Below are 20,777 nucleotides of genomic sequence, written 5' to 3'. Positions count from 1 at the left end.
AAAAAAAATAGTGTTTTATCAAACTTCTATCAGACTTTTAAACTCGAAGAGTTCAAAAGTATAGAAAAGCTATCTCTGTGTTCGAAGAACTAAAAATAATACACAAATCGTATGCTTGAGCTTGAAGAGCTCAAAAATATCATAAATGCAATTTCAAGCGCCCAGGTATAGAATTAGCGGGAAATTACAGGGATAGCGTTCAGGGTCAACCGTTTTCCTAATTTTTAGTAGATTTCATAGAAATCTAACTATTGCATTGGTCCTCATGACGGAACTTTTGAAAAATTTTGCTATATTTCGACTATACTCGTCGAGCTGAGTCGAAAAATGCATATGGTTCAAAAGTTTATATATATATATATATATATATATATATATATATATATATATATATATATATATATATATATATATATATATATATATAGATATATACATATATATCAGATATAACGCGGCTTTTCACGACGATAGCGTCGCCAATTTACATCGGATCTTTACCAAACTCAACATAATTATTCTACAGATAGATACCGAAGTCAAGTTCGTAAATGAGCTTAATCGGTCAAGTAATTAAAAAATACATATTTTTTCACTTTCTTACTCGTATAACTTTTGAATGGGATAACTTATCGAATTTCTGTAAATTTTATCTGAAAGCTCTTTAAATAAGCTTCAATTTGAGTATCATATTATATGTATAGTCTCAAATCATGGTCTATTCCGCTATGCTATATATGAAATTTGCTGTTGCACTCGTTTTACCAAACGTCATCCACAACTTATCGTTGTGGTTTGAAAATTTAAAAAATCGTTCTCTGTGAAACTTCTATCAGACTTATGAGCTCGAAGAGTATTTTCAATAAAGACTTATGAGCTCGAAGACTTCTTTCAATAAAGTTGATAATATTTAATAATGAATTGTATAATTTTTATTTTTTACAATTAATATCTCTGTAATTTTTAATTTTTGGATTTTTATTACATTTATTATGAAATCTACTTCCATTTCGACTGCCGAATGGTCTTTTTTTTTCTAATCTTTAAATTTTTAACGAATTTTTAAAAATTTTTTCAACATTATGACGGTTTCTTAGTATTTTTTTGTATTACACATCTTATTGTAGAGAATGAAAATTATTGAAAGGAGTCTTATTTTTTTTTGTAAAGTACAAATGTTATTGAGATGAATTTTATGAACGTGGACTTGGAGCAATATTTTACAGTGATACTGTGTTTTTTTTTTCGGATATTTACAACCGCAATTCTCTCGATTTTTTTTTATTTTCTGAGATTCTTTAAAATTTTAAAACATTAATGAGACAAGAAAACTTCAGAGTTAAATCCAGTGGAACGAAGTACATAAAAATCATACTCAATCTGAATCCAAAAAATTTTTTTCTTCTCGACAATTTAGATTTTCCATGATTTCTTGCAATTGTTTTGAGTTTTTTGCAATTTTTTCTAAATTTTGACGGCTCAAGAGGCTACTTAACGTTTAGATTCAGATTAAGTTAATTAAAATACATAAAAATCATACTTGATCCGGGTCCTCAAAAATTTATTCATTGTTTTGACTGCAGTTCTTCGCAGTGTTTTGCTTTTTCCGGGTTTTTTACGTTTTACTTAAAATTTTAAGGATGTGTGGGCAAAGCTGACTTTAGATTCGTATTCAATGCATCAAAATAGCTAAAGATAGGTAGGTTCACTCAAAAGTGCAGAGCCAACGATCGAATAAAGCCAACGATCGAATAAAAAAGTCTGATTTTTAAATACTTCAGACAATTTTGAAGGATTTCATCGAATTCTAATGTAAATCTTGTTTTTCTTGTCTCTAAATTTAAATCAATAGAATAAAATTGATTGGGTACTGTGCGTGATTCAGAACAGTAATGAGCATACAGAACTGAACATAATTATTTTCGAAAAAAAAAATTTCATAGACGTATGTGGAATCGTAAATAATTATTATAGATAGCCAAAATTCTTTTACAATTTCATGTAATCATTTTTATATAATTTTATTAAATTATTTAAATAATTTTTTCTCAGGTAGAAGCACGTTAAAAATTTACAAAAATAAAAACAACTCAGACTCTTGAAATTTTATTGTTGATTATATTTTCATAGTTGCTATTGTTCTTCTGCAGTATTTTTCAGTAACCAATCTCTGATAATGATGTAATTACTATCTAACCATCTTATATTTGCTTCAGCTTGTTCCAATGACTGTTGGACAGATCGTGTAGCACTACCCAATTCACTGCTATGTTCTTGGGCAAAATCTAATAACTGTAAGTGCGATCAAGAATATGTAGATTAAATCAATTTTTTCTCAAGTTTTTTATCTTTATCTACGAATCCATTACTTACGTCTTTAAGTTCATATTTTGTATTAATTTTCTTCGTTGATGATTTAACAATATTATTGATTGCTAGCAATGAAGATCCACTGCTATAGATCATGGAACAGAACAAAATAATGTATTAGTTTTTGATTATATTTTAATCAAAAAAATTTTTTTAATATCGCTTAGGAACACTAGAAAATTCCTGAATAAAATAAAACGTAATTTATTATATCTACAGCTCTATATAGATATAGGAGTAAAGTGCAGAACTTCATTTACAACTATAAGCTTCCGAATTCAAGGTCCGGCTTCAGTATGTCGGGTTTTTTTAATCGAAAAAATTTGAAAAAAGTAATTCATATGATTCCAAAAATTCCGTTTCATGCTGCCAACTGTTTGAAAATTGGTTTATTCATTCGAAAGCAATTGCGATTTAAAAATTTAAATAACAGTGTTTTGTTAAACTTCTATCACTTTTGAGCTCGATGAGCTCAAAAATATACTTATTGCTATTTTCAGCGGTTAAATATGGAATTAGCGAGAAGTTGTAGGGATGGCCTTTAGAGTCAACCGTTTTTTTAATTTTTTTTTACTTTCCGCTAAAAAAATCGAAGATTTTCAAAAATCGGGGAGTTATTATTTTTACCCCGTTTTTCGAAAATCGAGTTTTCATCGGATCTCGACGTTTCGAGGTCTTAAAAAGCTTTCCTGACTATTCCTGCGATGGTGTATATATATATATATATATATATATATATATATATATATATATATATATATATATATATATATATATATATATATATATATATATATATATATATATATATATATATATATATATATATATATATATATATATATATATATATATATATATATATGTGTGTGTGTGTGTGTGTGTGTGTGTGTGTGTGTGTGTGTGTGTGTGTGTGTGTGTGTGTGTGTGTGTGAACCTCTCAGAACTTTTGAACGGCTTGACCGATTCTTTTGCGGTTGACACCAATCGAAAGGGCTTGATTGAAAGATTGTGACTAGGGATTTTGAATATGGTTTTGACCAATTCGGACCGGTAGATTTTCAGAAATCGCAAAAAAACTACGAAAAAAAATTTTTCCAAATGTGGTTTTTTTTTAATAACTTTTAAACGCTTTACCGATGAATTCCCAAAACTAATCAGCCCTTAACATCGAAAAACCACGTCGATCGCCATCAACTCGGTCGACATCGGTTGATTCGTTTGTGAGTTATCGTTGACGAAAAAAATCGACAAAAAGTGTTTTTTTCGGATTACATCGAAATTTTTGGTCTAATCAATTTGTGCTTGAAAGTATATCATAGAATTTGAAAAACTGCGTCGAATGAAGCATGAAAAAAGCAAGGAAGAGAGTTTTTTACTTGAATCAGAATATACTTTCTATCTGTGTTGTAGCTAAAGGATGATTTAACAAAACACAAGTCTAATAATAATCATAATCAGAATTCGTAAAGATAGAAGAAAATAACTTACAATTTTTTTAAGCGAGCCCATTGATTTCGCAGAAAACTAAAAACAAGTGGTTGACCAATAGGATTATTAGCTACAGCACTAAATACACGTGATGTATCTTGCTTTCTTATTCCGGAATTTTCCGTAGTTGCCCATTCAAGATACCGACTCAATATCCATGGCTCTCTGGCACAACCAAGTGCATACATGAGTATATCTTTTTCAGATCCAACATTTGTTTTTCTATAACGTTCCCATGCGAAGTCCCATTCAGCTTGCCCACCTGTTTTGATAGCTGTACAGTAAACAACACTTTTTAAATTTGGTGAAATAGGATTATTCGCATCTGGATCAGGTGAATTACGCCAATTTTGAAATTGCATAACGGCATTACGAACACAGTCATCATGACCAAATGTACAGGCCCACAAAAGAATATCAATACGAGTAAAAACAGTTAGTTGTGGATCTCCAGGCATATCCTTAAAACCTACTTTGCGATAAACATTATCTAAAAGTCTAAGAATGTAGACTCTAAATCTGTCATAACCTTGATATTTATTTAACATATTGTCTATGTAATTGAGAGCTGTCAAAGCTGATTTCCATGGAATATATTCTGTTTCATGCCTTAAATATGTAGTGACATCAAGAGCCGTTGAATAATCAATTCTACCAGCCCGTGCTAAATTAAGCGCATCATCAATTAACTGTCCGCGATTTATTGTTGCAATATCTTTATAATTATCATGGTCATTTAACTGCCTTATAATTAATTGCCAATTTTTTTTATCATAATTAACACGATAAAATCCGGTTTCTAATATATTGAATATAATCCATTGATTATCAGATGCATCAATATTTTTTAGCGTCAATGAATATTTAGCATTCATCCAGTTTGACGGTTTTGTACTATTAAAATTTTTGATAACTTCAGTAGTATACGTTATTGGTATCCACCATAAATCTTCATTTTCATTTTTATCTTTAATTTCTTCATTTGTACCCATCAATGTAACTGTAGTTGCATTATTTTGAAGAATAAAACGTTCTTGAGTTAAATAAGCACTACCGGATTTATAGTCACGAATAACAGTAACAACTGGAAAACCTGTTTGAAGAGTCCAAGTATCCATGATTTTTTTAACGGTAACCTCTAATGGCAATACATTATTTTTATGTGCTTCATCTGTTAATGCATTCCAAAGATCATTTTGCTCAGAATTACCGTAAGCTTTTTCTATTAAATAATTAGTTAATCCTTGTTTAAATACATTTGTTGTTAAGAAATGATCCATCATCCGAATTATTGAAGCTCCTTTCCCATAAGAAATACGATCAAATATTTCGCTTATTTCATCTGGATGTCCTACTTCAATAGATATTGGATGTGATGATGCTAATGCATCTAGATTAAATACATTTTGTACTTCATAAGTTACAAATTGTTCAAGTATTTTCCAATCCGGCTCCACGGAATCAACGCCAATATACTCCACGTAACTAGCAAATCCTTCATTTAACCAAAGATCTGACCACCAGCTGGGAGTTACTAAATTCCCAAACCACTGATGAGCTAATTCATGAGCTATTACAGTAGCTACACGTTGTTGACTATTACTGGTTGATATACCATCTTGAAACAACATTGCTGTTTCTCTGGGAAAAAAATAGAATACAAAGAATTTATCACCTGTATTTGATGTAATGATCATTCCTATACTTGTTTCAACATTCATATACTTGTTTACCTATAAGTAATTAAGCCCCAATTTTCCATAGCACCAGCCGCAAAATCTGGTATTGCAACCATATCTATTTTTTGAAGTGGAAATTTTATTTTAAAATAATTTTCATAGTACTTAAGTATTTTTGGCCCTATATCCAAACTGTAACGTGCTTGTTCTATAGCTTCTTTACGTGCCCAAACACCAAAAAAATTATCTGAAGTCTTTAGTACATCAAAATCAGTAACTAAAAAAGCAACCAAATAAGTTGACATCGGTACTGATTTTTCATAATGATCCCATACATACGTTGCCATTTCACGTCTATAAAAAAAAATCCTTATTAATTGTTAAACGGTACTATTATTTCAGATAATTGAAACAACTTACGCTGGTTCAGGTTTACTGATGCGCGGCATATTCGACACAGAAACCATATGTGAAGGTCGAGCAATACTAATTTTAAATTTAGCCTTCAGTGCTGGTTCATCGAAACACGGAAAAGCACGACGGGCATCAGTTGCTTGAAATTGTGTTGTTGCAATCCATCTTTAATTAAAATTAATTTTAACATTCATACATTAATCATTCCATACACAATCATCAAATTTAAACAATTAAGTTTTTCATTTAGTTGAATTCTGAAATCTTTTTGCATGTGTCGAAAAACACTTGACAGTAAATTTTAAACACTCAATTTCTACAATGTTTTTAGAACAAATTTTTTAAAATTTCAAAAAAAAAAAGTGGCACGAATTTGAGGTATTTTTTCAGGTGCTATAAATAAAAAACAAAAAATACTTTACCATCCATTTTTTTAACAGACGTTTATTAATGTTTTGAGAATACAAAAAAAAAAAAATAAAAAAAGTCAAACAATACAAAACTGAAAAAGTTATATATTGTTGAAGTGGGGAGTACAAAAAAATGGCGCGCCAATCTTGTCACGGTTACAAGCTTTCTAATGATCTGAAACAAAAAAATAAAAAAGATTATTAATTTATTTAAACACTGCTATCGTACTAACTAAGAAAAAGTAGAAAAAAATCTTTCTCTGCTAAATTACGGCTGTCCAAAAAAATGATACATTTTTTTCAATCTTTTTGGACCTTTCTGAATTTTTTTTAAAAATACACTTCTCACATAAATTAAAGAAGCAAGAAAAAAATCCAAACTTTTGGGGGATTTTTAACAGGCTGTAACTTATACAAAAATGGTCGAACAGAAAAAAAAAAGCAAATTGTAGCTCTAAATGTCTAGTTTTTAGATCTGAATTTTTTTTTAAAATTTTTTTTTAAGTAATCTTAAGAAAACCACCAAAAAAAATTTTTTCGAAATTTGTTTGGTTGTTTATTTTAATCCTTGGACTTGGAAAAATCGTCGATGAGCGTAAGCCAGACGGGTTCAGTGATGCATGAGTGATAACATCGGTACTTGGGCGGCATTTCTTGATCGCACTCTACACTGTTAAGAATTTTTGTAAAATTACAATCACATTAAAAAATAAATAATAAGTAGAATTACAAATCAGTGTATAGCAATGCACAATAAAATACAACTCATGTAATTTTCCAACACCTGTCAGGAAATCTACTAAGATGTATTGTAATTTTACAATTTTCATTTATAAACCTAACACGCATTGTAATATTACAGAACCGTTCGTCAATTTTTAAGAAAAAGCTTATTAATTTTGCAAACATTATTTGTGATCTGATTCGGCATAATTGTATGTAAAATCACAAAAAATTATTATATATTTAGTATTCTACCTCCTAAAGCGCTTGTATCATATGCTGATGATACAGTAGTTCTGTGTAGTGGATGTAATTGGTTGGTCGTTGCTGACCGTTTAACCGACTGGTTAAATAAGCTAGACCATTGGTTAAAAGGCAATCAGCTAACGCTGAATGTTGATAAATCTACTTTTATTAATTTTGGTTGTTATACGGACAGTGTACCTAGTAATTTTCATTTGTTCATTAAAGATAGAGAGTTGAAAAGAGTTGAAAGTTGTAAATATTTGGGGGTAGTTTTTGATTGCCATATGAAATGGAACATACATATTTCCGAACTAATGAAAAAAGTCAAGTACTTTACTTTCCTCTTTTATAAATTAAGTAATTGGTTAAACCCATCGATACTGAAAATTATTTATCATGGTCTTTTTGAAAGTGTTATAAACTATGGAATTATTGCATGGGGTGGTGCCTATGAGAACGCTTTAAAACCGATTGTAAATCTGCAAAATAAATTGTTTTATTGTCCAAGCTTTAAATTATTACTTTTATGATTGTCAGACATTACATTTTGAGATAATAACTAATACCAGGTCTAAACAGATAACTCTTCCAAAAGTTAATAGAACAATAAGTACCAAAAATGCAAATTACATAGCAATAAAATACTTCAATCGACTTCCAAATAATTTGAAAGAACTAAATTATAATAAAAGATTAAGAAAACGTATTGCGAGATGGATTAGTTCAATTAAACTTTAATTAATACTAATCGATATTTTGTGAAAAATTAGTAAAATTATTCTTAAGTTACTTTGTATACTACTGACTAAGTTACTCTAATATTTTGTATAAATTTTTATAAATGTATTATATTCCTTCTGGTGTCTATGCACAGGTGCTTTATGCATCTCTATAGAATATTTTTACCAGAAGTAAAATGTTAAATAAAAAAAAATAAACATTACAATAATCTCATATAAAATTTTAAAAGCTTTTTTTCATTTTTACAATTTTCATTGTAAAATTACACAGTGCATTGTAATGTTACCAGACAATTTTGATTATATTACACGAATTGTAATTCTACTTCACTGTTTTCCAATTTAAAAAACAATACTTTTCAGTTTTACAAAAATGAGACTGATGTGTCAAAAAACAACAATGTCCTTCATATTTATTTTTATTAATTTTTAGTCTATGGTTGTTTATTTGTAATAATCAATTCGAGGCATCATTTATATTTTATAAATTTTAATCTTACGCTAAAATGATCATTTCGAAATCTATATATTTGAATGAGTATATGTTAGACTTTAATTTTTATAATGTTCAATGAATTATAAATAATGTAAAAGTTAATTATTTTCCATCAATAAACAGCATTAAATAAAACAAATAATGTAAATAATAAATACTAAGCCGTAATGTTTAATCACCACATAGGATTAGCTTATAAGAATAATAAGATGTTAAACTACCTATCGGTCGTGCGGCGTAGGGCTGTAGGTATCGGTCTGGCAAGCGCGCGGCTCGCATTCGATTCTTAATTAGGGTAAATATTATTTTCACATTATATCATCTGAGTTGTAAAAATTAGGTCTACGTGAGGTACAAAATCTAGTCAGTGCTTCATAAAAATCAACCACAACAAATATTAAGTCAAATTTTTCTTTTTTATTATTTCAATTCAAGTAAAATTCAAGGAAAGTATTGTAATTTTGCGAACTTTGCTAATTTTCAAAATATTTGTAAAATTACAAAACCGTTTTGTAAAATTAGTAACCTCACAAAGGTATATATGTTTTGTAATATTACTGTACCCGATTGTAGTTTTAAATGAATGTTTTGCCTATTAGCTTCCAATACATTTTTTGTAAAATTACAATAGAAATTTTTAACAGTGTAGTCTCACGAAGACGATTTCGAACCGCTTGAACTGAAATGTTTTTCGGTTGTTGCTGTCGTTGTCATTGTTGTTAGTGTCAACGGTTCGGAAAATTCCAGGTGACAACGTTCACAGGAATGAAAGGTTCTTGACGAACGTGCCAAACAATTGCTCGGTCATCACGAGGATTTATTGCGATACGACGACATTGGCCAACTCGTCGTTGATAATCATCAGTTTCCAAATATCGATCATGTGTGCGAGATACGACAGATAATATAATGTCCAGACAATCCCCGATTTGTTGGTCATTGTACGCTTCTTCCACTAGAGTCACGATACGATCTAAGCGACTTGTGGCGCGGATAAATGCCGCCTATAGGCATTATGAAAAAAAATTAAAAAAAGACTAAAGTTTGCAATAACTCAGTTGATTTGCTTTACTAAAAATTCAAACATACCGTAGTTTTGAGAAAAACTGTTGATTGGTTCGATTATCAAGGAAGCAGGTTAGTTTTAAGAAAAACTGTTTTTTTTTTTTTTTTTTTTTTTAGACAATGTTGACACTCGCACAAAAACATTACTGTCCCAATATTCGTAGAACAAATATTCCACTTGCCTTGAGGATATCAACTATTAATTTATTCAATTAATTTTTGACTACGAAAATTAAAGTACTGAAAAGGAAAATCGGTAAGAAAGTGGATCCCTACATTTTTTAATTTTTAGCCAATTAAAAAAAAAAGAGTGTGTGTACTCATGTACACGCATTAGAAGTTATACTTCTTTGGCGTATAGAAAAAAAATAACTAAAATTCAGTGGTGATTAACGATAAATATTATACTAAAATTAATTAAAAAGATTACATTTAAATGAAAAACGTTTTATTTACGTGAAAATATGACTACATAGTAAAAATATACAATCATTATGACTATGAATTAAATATATTTATAAATATTTTAAATAAACTATTTTATACTTGTAGATTCTTCTCGTAGTGACTGAATAGGGACGTGAGTAACAAGAGGTTTGTGGTAGCTAAAATATGATATAAATAGTCTTGTTGAAACTGTAGATAAGTACCTTGTAAATACACCATCAATAGTGGTGCCATGCCGTGTTGTTGAAACTGAAGTGTCATTATTAATTGATAGATTTAAATCGTCATTAAAAAATTTTATCAGTGGCTCAGAAGTCTTTGAATTAAAGTTTATATTAAAGTCTCCACTCAAAATCATAGGTAACTTATCCTCATTTTTACCCATATAAGATGCTCGAATTGTTGTGAATGGAAATAATGTTCTTTTCAAAAAATAAATAATGTCTTCAATTTCTTGATTTGGAGAAATATAAATTGCAACTAAAACAATTTTATGACCATCTTCCATTACACACTCCGCTACACAAAATTCACCTACGGTCGACTTTGATGAACTTACAAATTCGGACTGTCTGACTGTCATATTAATGCAAGGAGTAATAATATTTGTAGTATCGTTTGCATTGTGATAAATAGCAACTAAATAAATAAATAAATGTTAAGCTGAGTGCTCGTAATTTTTAGAGTTACTTAATAAAATTTATTTGTTATAATAAGAATATAAAAAAAATAATTAAAATATCAATAAATCAAATTTAACGAATAGTTAAGATCAAAGACAGTATGAACACTCAGTATTTAGGGTTTATATAAACATGTATAGAAAATAAATTAATTTTTTTTATTTATACTTAAAACCTATTAATGTATCAGAAATAAAACAAAACATAAAAAAATTATTTTTTAAATAATAATAACGTAATAATTTTTGATTAATGATATAAATAAATTATACATACCGACAATCAACCTTAAATCTATAAATGCACTCAAAATAGTTTATTTAAATCAGTTTTATCACTAATATTCAATATATATATATATATATATATATATATATATATATATATATATATATATATATATATATATATATACATGTATACTAATAAATTATTAGTATATACTATCACCGTCGTGTATAAAATTGATTTAATAAAAACACCAAAACGTTTATTTATTCACACTGTTTGATTATACTGTAACGAAACACGTGTTCTAACTTAGGGATGCACGATTCAAAATCGATTCTTACTAGAATCGATCTTTTCCTGTTGTCGATTCGATTCTTCAGAGCAAGTTGAATCGACATATCGATTCTTCAGAGTCGGAATCGATCGTCTAAAAATAAAATGGCGACGATGACCGGGAATTTTGAAAGAAAGTATTTTTTAAGTAATTTAAAAACTTGATTGTAAAATTGAGATAAAATTTTTTTTAAATATTATAACAAATTAATTGTAGCAGTTAAAATGAGAAAAAATCCCACTTATAGAAATTATTCAAATCAACAAGTGTAATTTTTTAACTCATTTACTATATAAATAAAATATAAATATGGTGAAATATCTAATAAATTCTGTGTCATTGAAAATTTTTATAATCGTATTAGAAAAAAAAATTTATCGATAGTCCTTCTCAAGAAGATGATAACGTAATTGAGTTTTGAACCGAGAAAAAAAAATCTGCACCAGTTTTATCATTCCTGCAACTTCTGTCCCGTGTGAAAGACTTTTTTCTATTGCTAGTCATATTGAAAATGCTATCAGAAATCGATTAAGTGCTGACCATTTACTGCAAATATAGTTCCTTAAATCCCTACCAACAGCGGAATGATATTTCTAATAAGAAAAACTTAATTTTACTTTCTTTTAATAATTTTATTATTCTTTTTGAAACTAGAAAAAAATATTTATTTTTTTATTAAAATATACATTTAACTAATAATACTTTTTATTTGATTAATATTTAATAGCAGTATTAATATTTAATTAAATCAATTTAATTAATAATTAATTAACTCATTTAAATATTAGAAAGCATTTAGTAAAAAAATTATAATTCACTGTTATTAAGTGCAATAAAATATTATTTTCAATCTAGAAGAAATGTCTATTTTAATAATTGAAAATGCATTAGTATAAGCCATATTAATTTTTAAATTAGTTCATTATAATGATATGGAATTCTTTAAACTTGAAAATTACGCCTTCATTCAAACGATCGATTATTAGTGGATCGATTCTTTCACACTCGATTTTATCAAGGATCAATTCTTTCGATAAAATTTATCGCGATTCTCGAGATCGATTTTTCTTTTGGAATCGTGCATCTCTATTCTAACTTAGAACTTCTAAGTACAAAAATACTAAAATATACAACTTGAACATAGCTATCGACTTTCATGCCACCTAGAACTAATTTCATACTGTTAAATTTGGGAGTCGGTGTGCGCGCGCATCGTAAAAATTCACCCTCATCAATTTTCTCCAACGCGCCAAAAGAAGTATAACTTCAAAAATTATCTCTTCTCGATTTTTTTTTCCCAAATTTATCAAATTACTGATGAAGAATAAATAGAAAAATGAGAAAACAAATTTTTTTTTTCATTTTTGATAAAAATTATGATTTTTTCAGAGTGAAATTCTTGCTCCTTTAACTTTTTCTAAAATTCAATCAAGTGGGGGGGGGGGGTTGTCTGGATTAAATTGAAACTTTGTAAGATTTTTGTGGGTGTATTGAACAGTAAAAGGTACACTTAATATTAGTGGTGCCCGCGATATTTTTGATTTTCCATTATTAGGCACTAGATTTTCCAAAAGACCACAAAAAGCCCTTTTTTGGTTGCTTTTTCAAATTCATGTAATAATTGAAAAAAATTTTTTTTTTCAAATATCAAAAGCCAATCCTTGTAGAAAATTAATTCATTTTTTTGAAACCAACTTTAAATTTTCTGTGTGACCATTGGTTGCGGAGATATTAGTAATCAAAGACAAAATGATCTTTTTTCATTCAAACACCGATATCTCAGCGAGAAATTCTCGTATCGAGATTTCTAAAAATACCAAATTAAAGCTGAATATACAAGTTATCCGGTTCATATAATGGTTAAGTCAAAAAAAATTTTTCCAAGTCCGTAGATTGAAAAAAAAAAAAAATCGAAAATTTGTTTTTCGGTCGTTTTTCTTAAGATTACTAAAAAAAAAGATTTCAAAAAAAAATTTTCAAACTTAGATCTAAAAAGTAGCTACTTCGAACTACAATTTGCTTTTTTTTTGCTGTACGACTATTTTTGTATAAGTTAATCTGTTGAAAATCCCCTAAAAATTTCGATTTTTTTCTTGCTTAATTTTTTAGAGAAGTATAGTAAAAATTTTTATTGTGTTATAATGATAGTTAGTACGATAAAGACATATATTGAAAAGACACACCATTTTAAGTAAATCGTTTCAGTAGAACTTGAGTAAATCATGCCAAACGTTTTGAAAAATGCAGTTTCGAAAAAAACTACATTTAAAAGTACACTTAAAGTTTTGGGTAAAATTACGATCGGTGTCAACCATAAAATAACATTTTATACTTACATTTCTTCAATCCGCAATTCTTGCTCCGTACATGGGGCCTTTCACTCCTTCAAAAGGCGTTAGAAGTTCGGATTTCTGAACGATTAGTCCGGGCATTATCACGTTCAGTGGCAAACGCGTAAGCTTCCGACCAATGTCCATCCCCATAAGAGACATAATTTCCAAAATAGGAATGAAGCCTTCATTAAATATGGAAACTGCAATAATAGTTGCATTGTACTGCAATGTTAAATTCCAATCCACGATGAGCTGTCCGATAAAATTTAATTTTTTTCTTGCACGTAGCACACAAAACTAACGACGAAATAACTGTAAAAACCGGAAAAAACTCAAAATACCGCAAAATACAATATCCATAACTGTTGGAAATGATCCCTTTTTCATCACCAGATTTGCTTAATTTAATTGCTGATGAACTTGTAAAACTAGTATCTTCTTCTGTAGTAAATCGATTGCCTTTGAATTTTCTTTTTCTCGATCGATCAGCACAAGAAACACTTCCTTTTATGGGTTTTTAATCCATTTTAAAATTGATGAAATTAATTCAACTAAAAAAATTTTCAAACCAAAATAATTTATATGAATATAATATTTAACTAAAATATTTCACTTTTACTCAGAGCACGTGCATCTTGCGCTGCAGGAAATTAAAATTTAACTGTTGGAAACTAGCTGTAACTCAACACTAAGTGTAGAAAACTTTCAAAAATCATTAAGGTGACCTTGACTTATATATATATATATATATATATATATATATATATATATATATATATATATATATATATATATATATATATATATATATATATATATATACAGGGTGATTCAGAATTAGTGTCCGACCAAAAAAATTTGGATAGAAGAGGCGATTTTAAGCACAATTGCAAGAATAAAATTTTTCGAAATTCTCAATATTTTGGGAGTTATTGAGGATTGAAATAGACCAATCAGGGAGCTCGTTACAAATTTAAAGAAAGAAAAAAAGTACAATAAAATTTACCAAAGGAACTTCATAATGAATGATATTATTGACATATTTATTTTAAAAATAATATAAGATATTATTTCTTTTGTTTCGAATAAATAAAAACTTTAATATTTTTATTAGAGAAAATAAAATTATTTCGCGCATTTCCTCGGGCTTACTCGAGTAATACAATTATGGTCTTAAAATTAGTATTGCTGGTTCTCCTGCCTATTGTCATGCAAGTTGTCTTGATGATTGTCCTACGGAGTGTTATGTAGAAAATCTTACTAAGTGTTCTGACGTTCAACAAGTATCTTCATTTCATCTAGTAAATCGGTGGGATTTATGGGAAAAATTATTCTCTACAAAAAAGTGATAACATCATTTTACCGTATCATTAGCCCAAAAAAAAGTTGGAGCTGCGTCTCGGTCGAAAATTGCTATTCACTCCAAAAATTAAGTTTTCATTTCTGAAATTCCACAAGTATCTCATAAGTGAGAGAACCAGCAATACTAATTTTAAGACCATAATTGTATTACTCGAGTAAGCCCGAGGAAATGCGCGAAATAATTTTATTTTCTCTAATAAAAATATTAAAGTTTTTATTTATTCGAAACAAAAGAAATAATATCTTATATTATTTTTAAAATAAATATGTCAATAATATCATTCATTATGAAGTTCCTTTGGTAAATTTTATTGTACTTTTTTTCTTTCTTTAAATTTGTAACGAGCTCCCTGATTGGTCTATTTCAATCCTCAATAACTCCCAAAATATTGAGAATTTCGAAAAATTTTATTCTTGCAATTGTGCTTAAAATCGCCTCTTCTATCCAAATTTTTTTGGTCGGACACTAATTCTGAATCACCCTGTATATATATATGTATTATTGTACGACTACAATGAAAGGGTATAATACATAAGTTTAAGTGTGTATAGGCATTTACGACAGTGGGGACCGCAGGTAGACAGATGATCCCTAACGCCTTTTGTTCGATTCTTTTCAGCTGAGCCTGAATTGAAGTCGTGTCACTAAAATGGCTATATTTCTGGAAATAATGAAAAATTCGACTAATCCATTTAAGGACATATTCTTGAAAGGTTAAGCTTTTAAAATATCGAAAAAAAAAACGATTTTTTTTTATTTCTACACTAGAATACCCCCTTAAATCTCGAAGAGCTTAAAAACATATTAAGTGCAATTTTGAGCGCTTAAGAATGAAATTAGCGGAAAGTTGCAGGGATGGCCTTTAGGGTCAACCGTTTTTCTAAATTTTTTTAGTAGATTTCATAGAAATCTAACTATAGCATTGGTCCTCATGACGGAACTTTAAAAAAATTTTGCTATATTTTGACTATACTAATTGTTTAACGTTGATATACTTTTTTTTTTTTGCAACTTCTAAAATTTTGTTCTAAAAATTCTTATAAATTAAGGGTTAAAAATGTAGATTTAAACGTCTTTGGATACATACAAAAAGATGTCAAAAATTCAGCTAGGAAATGAATGTGATTTTTAAATCCATTGATGTCGTATGGTATGACCCACATATACTAAGAATTAGAACTTCTGACTACCTTGTTTTATTTCCTTCAGTATAAGAACTCCGGTAAAAACCCTGGAGATAATCATTCAGATAACCAACAAATTTTAATTTTATTACGTACTGCATTCCAGCTTTTAAAGTCTCACTACTACGGATAATGTGAAATTGTCTAGCAGTGTCATTTGTTTGGTCAAATATTTTAATCCATTTTCCTATATTCTTGTTATTTGAATTAGGATTATATTTATATTCCCTTAATGTCGTTGATTGATAATTTATTTCCATATCTGTTGCATGGAGAGTGATATTTTTAGTATCCTTTGTAACATTTACGTAAATAGTTACCTAAAAAAAAATGATAATTAGGGCCAGGACTTTTGCAGTTGTTTAAATAAGCATTCATATGTTTAACCTAAAAATTGAATAAAGAATAAACGCCAACTTCTTGGCCCTAATAATAATACATTAAATAAATTACAGCCCTAATTCCCCATCCAAATAAAAAAAGTATGGAATTTGTCATCTTTCGTCACAACTTTATAATATGGTGTTCTCCTCAGCTGAACTAGAAATTAAATTCTTTATAAGGTTGGTAAATAGATGTAAAATATTTTAGCATTGTTTTATAAGACAAGATGTAAAGTTCATGAGCAAGTTCTAGAGATGGCATGCAGGATCAACCATTTTCCAGATTTTTTTTTCGAATAAGTGTATTAACGAAATTGGTCGCTACAATCACTGTAGTTGATATACTAATTAAGAAAAAAAAAAAAAAAAAAAAAAAAAAAAAAATTGGATTCGATTCAAGAGTCGATAAATTGTATATCCTATGCTCACCTATTTTATATACATTTATTGGCATAATAATTAATTTAATTACCATTTCACTCAAGTATGACACGCTCCATGTCAAAATTTTGAGACAATAATTAACGAATTCTGTATGTCTACTATTTTTAATGAAAATCAGGCCAATATTTCGTTAAAATTGTGCCGATCCTCATTTGAAAATTTCATGAACAGTATCAATATTGATTAATACATTTTAAATTTAACTAAATATATTACCTCGCCATTAAATGTGAAATTTCCTTCCCAAATAAATGGCATTAATTTTATTTCGTAAGTGTCAGGAACCACAGACTTTGGTAAACGAACATCAATCTTTTTTTTATGCGCTTCGACTGTGGCAAATGTTCTTGCAGAATTTAAAAAGGCACCATCCGCAAAATCATCAGTATGTTTGACAGATTCATCATCAAGGCAAGGTGCGAAATGGTAAACTAATAATCCTGTCGCAACAATACCAAGTATGAACAATATTGTTATTAAAAATGCTCCGCATTTTGAAATCGTGCAACCGCGCTTACGACCAAATGTCGTAGTATGTGCATCCATCATAGCTAACACCTCACAAGATTGTGTCATAGCATTCAAAGAACTGAAACATACAAACAGAAGTAAATATAAATCACTATTAATTTTAAGTTAAGCGTTAATGCTAATTCTACATTAATCAAGTACGATAGTAATAAAATATACAAGTTTTTAACTATTGTGTTTATAGAAATTATCAATTTTTAATAAAACAGCCGATAAAATTTATGAATGTCAAGAAAATATATTTTTCTGTTGTATTATTCTATTTAAAACCATTCTGATCCACTCTTTTGCGTAATTTTTTGTTGACTTGTACATGTTGAGAAAAGATAAATAAATATGCATTATCTTTTTCTATTAGTTAAGTCTATGTGGGTGTAAGTTGAATACCGCATTAAGATATCCAACACATATCAATTTGCATAATTATAATTTGCATATCTCAATTTTTGAGATAACTCTTCATTGTTATATACCATTTAAAAATTCATACGTCCAATTGAAATATGAAAAAATATCAGTTTTTTTTCTATACCTTATATGTGTCGGTATGTTCAAGAAAAAAAAAAAAACAACACGTGTCATGTGTATTTTCGTTGTGTTATTCCCCATTCGCGATACTGTAATCAGCTATTCTTGTAAACAAAATATAATTACTACAAAGCATGTTGTGTCGTTGATAGTAATTGTACGACATGGGGCTACATCGACGCCAGCCAGGGCTTCAATTAATTCTTTTATGGCGTTGTTGTATATATATATATATATATATATATATATATATATATATATATATATATATATATATATATATATATATATATATATATATATCCATGCAGAATGGTACCGAGTGACACGATGGGTATAGTATTTTCTTTATCGTATTTGCACCGTAAATTAATCAAGATATACTTGTATGATGAAAAATATGAATTTATACGCAATTTATCGTTAGATAATATTCAAATAAGTATATATATATATATATATATATATATATATATATATATATATATATATATATATATATTCATATATTGTAAACACAAATATATTATACTGATTCGACTATAAATTGTACCGTTAAAATTCAATGAAGTTGTCATGAATGCTTCAAGAACTTACGGTGAATTGAAAAATCTATCCACAAGACTTATTCATAGCTTATAATATAAAATAAAATTCACCTTGTCATCTTCATCTAAGAATTAATAAGAACATTATATAACATTAATCGAAAAAGAAGTGTTTTCAATTAATTTATAAGCTAATAAAAATAAAATTACTCACGAAAGTTATTTCTTAATCATATAATTAAATCCCATAAAAATCGCGGTTCTTAACCATAAGTCAATAAGTCACTTGATTGATAGTAAAGAAAAATTAAATAATTTATCGAATTTTGATTCGAACTATGTTAAGAGTTTTTTTTTTCATTATCAAAAAAACACTATTCTTATAAATTTAAACAATATTTTAAAAACAAATACATCAGTATAGTTTATAAGTTAATTAATGTATCATTAACACTTTTCGATAGAAATTAAAATTCTTATCACTTTATCCGCTCGTGTGGACAGCTGCGACAAAACTGTACAGTGACAACACAACGCAAGGAGTGAAGACGTTCTTTCGGCTTCACACGACTCCCTACTGTATGACAGTTTATCCTGTCGCCTATCCAGTTCCCCACCTAGCACATACTTTCTGATCCTTCCGGTATCCAATATCATTCTCCTTGTGCTCAATCGAGAGTCTTAATCGTCCCTTATTTCTTTTTTATTTTTATTCATCTCTTGTTTGCAGTCCTTCTTTTTATTATTCTTATTAAATGAACCTGGTGCTCACTTTACATGTTAGTTTACATTTATTATTTATAAAGTTTTTATCGTGTAGGAAATCTATAAATACTAATATTTTAAATGAATTTGTATTTTTAGAGTCAAGGTTCCATTATAGATAATAATAATTCAAGATCTATAACTATGAATAAAACTAAACTGTCACGTTTTTTTAATAAAATATTGAATAGTGGCCAAGCAAGTTTATTGTAAGTGTATGTTTGCGTATATATATATATATATATATATATATATATATATATATATATATATATATATATATATATATATATATATGATAACTGTTCATATTAGTTGAATTTTATATGTATAGAAATGTATTCATTGCATTAGTCCTAACTTTAAAATTAACTGAAAAATTATGAAATTATTCTGTTTAAATGTTCAATTAAAACTAACAAAATAATATTGTATTTTTTTTTAATGCTCTCTAACAAAATTCATAAGTAATAAATCCAACCTTTCAATATTAAATCAGATCGAATGGTGCAGTCTTTCATAGAAAATCCAACTTGCTCGAGAGATTAACATAACTTGTAATGAATTTTTTTCCTCTTCCGTTCTTTCTTTTCTTTTCTATTTCTGGCGTGTCTACTTCCTTTTAAAAAATCACAAGATTATGCGTATTGTGAGTGTGCTTTTAAATATTTAATGAACTAAAGTGAATATAAACTTTTACTAGTAAGAATATTTCTACTTACTCGAGTACCTTTTCAATTTCAAGTATTGAGACGATTTTTCAAAATAGATAATAGTAATTTGCAAATATAAAGAATTATGAAGAAAAATAAAATTTTAATCATTTTTAAAGTTACTATTATCATGAAAGAAACATTTGGAATATAACATGTAATAGATTATGAAGAGTATGGGGGTATAGATTTAATTACGATGTAATTGAAATTGCTAAACCACAGAAGACAGACAACTTAAATTACCCTATTGAGGATTTTGATGTACTCTTACAAGAACAGGATATCCGCCGCTATCCATGACAGTTTTTTAATCATATATATATATATATATATATATATATATATATATATATATATATATATATATATATATATATATACGTTAACAAATTAAAGCCCAGACATCACCCTTATTTCTACATCATAAGATGTTTGTACGTACATAAAGTGACATGAATTATGTCATTTTTAATTGACTCATGATTATATGAAAGAAATTCAATATTTATAGATATGTGTCTATTTCAGTGTTTTCTTAAATAATTTGCTGTATACATAATAAATCAATTTGCTAATCCTTTAACCGTTAGTCAAAAAATAACGTTAGAATACTTTCATTACGATAAAACTGTATAATTAGTTAAAAAAATAAA

General features: G+C 28.0%; 1 protein-coding gene and 1 long non-coding RNA gene across 5 annotated transcripts; both read right to left on the bottom strand.

The window, feature by feature from the left end:
* Positions 1-1,984: 1,984 nt before the first annotated feature.
* Positions 1,985-19,053, bottom strand: Superdeath (Suppressor of ER stress-induced death). 4 transcript variants are annotated; one of them, XM_074240320.1, is made up of 8 exons: positions 18,858-19,053; positions 17,253-17,625; positions 16,216-16,529; positions 5,961-6,119; positions 5,595-5,894; positions 3,862-5,502; positions 2,374-2,455; positions 1,985-2,292 (listed from the first exon to the last, which is right to left on the bottom strand). In XM_074240320.1, the coding sequence occupies exons 2-8, from the start codon at positions 17,610-17,612 to the stop codon at positions 2,134-2,136; spliced, it is 3,015 nt and encodes a 1,004-aa protein (XP_074096421.1). In that variant the 5' UTR covers positions 17,613-17,625; positions 18,858-19,053; the 3' UTR covers positions 1,985-2,133. The 4 variants fall into 4 exon arrangements, with proteins under 4 accessions (XP_074096421.1, XP_074096420.1, XP_074096418.1 ...); XM_074240319.1 differs by lacking the exon at positions 18,858-19,053 and adding an exon at positions 18,755-18,777; XM_074240317.1 differs by lacking the exon at positions 18,858-19,053 and adding an exon at positions 18,100-18,191.
* Positions 6,400-16,106, bottom strand: LOC141525733 (uncharacterized). Its single transcript, XR_012478892.1, has 3 exons — positions 15,585-16,106; positions 13,666-15,506; positions 6,400-6,539 (listed from the first exon to the last, which is right to left on the bottom strand). It is a non-coding gene; the product is annotated as an uncharacterized LOC141525733 (long non-coding RNA).
* Positions 19,054-20,777: the final 1,724 nt, after the last annotated feature.

The sequence above is a fragment of the Cotesia typhae genome, unplaced genomic scaffold (genome assembly GCF_013202065.1).
Source record: "Cotesia typhae breed Kobodo isofemale line unplaced genomic scaffold, CoteBio_Ctyphae contig_27, whole genome shotgun sequence".
In the NCBI taxonomy this organism is placed as follows: Eukaryota; Metazoa; Arthropoda; class Insecta; order Hymenoptera; family Braconidae; genus Cotesia; species Cotesia typhae.
This window is presented reverse-complemented; position numbering and strand designations above follow the sequence as displayed.

Coding starts and splice junctions, on each gene's coding strand:
- Superdeath (XM_074240317.1), bottom strand. CDS start 18,176: ATGGGGAATAACACAACGAAAATACACATGACACGTGTTGTTTTTTTT. Junction 16,530..17,252: donor ATTTCACATTTAATGGCGAG/GTAATATATTTA, acceptor ATTTTTTTTTAG/GTAACTATTTACGTAAATGT. Junction 2,293..2,373: donor CAAAATATGAACTTAAAGAC/GTAAGTAATGGA, acceptor TCGCACTTACAG/TTATTAGATTTTGCCCAAGA.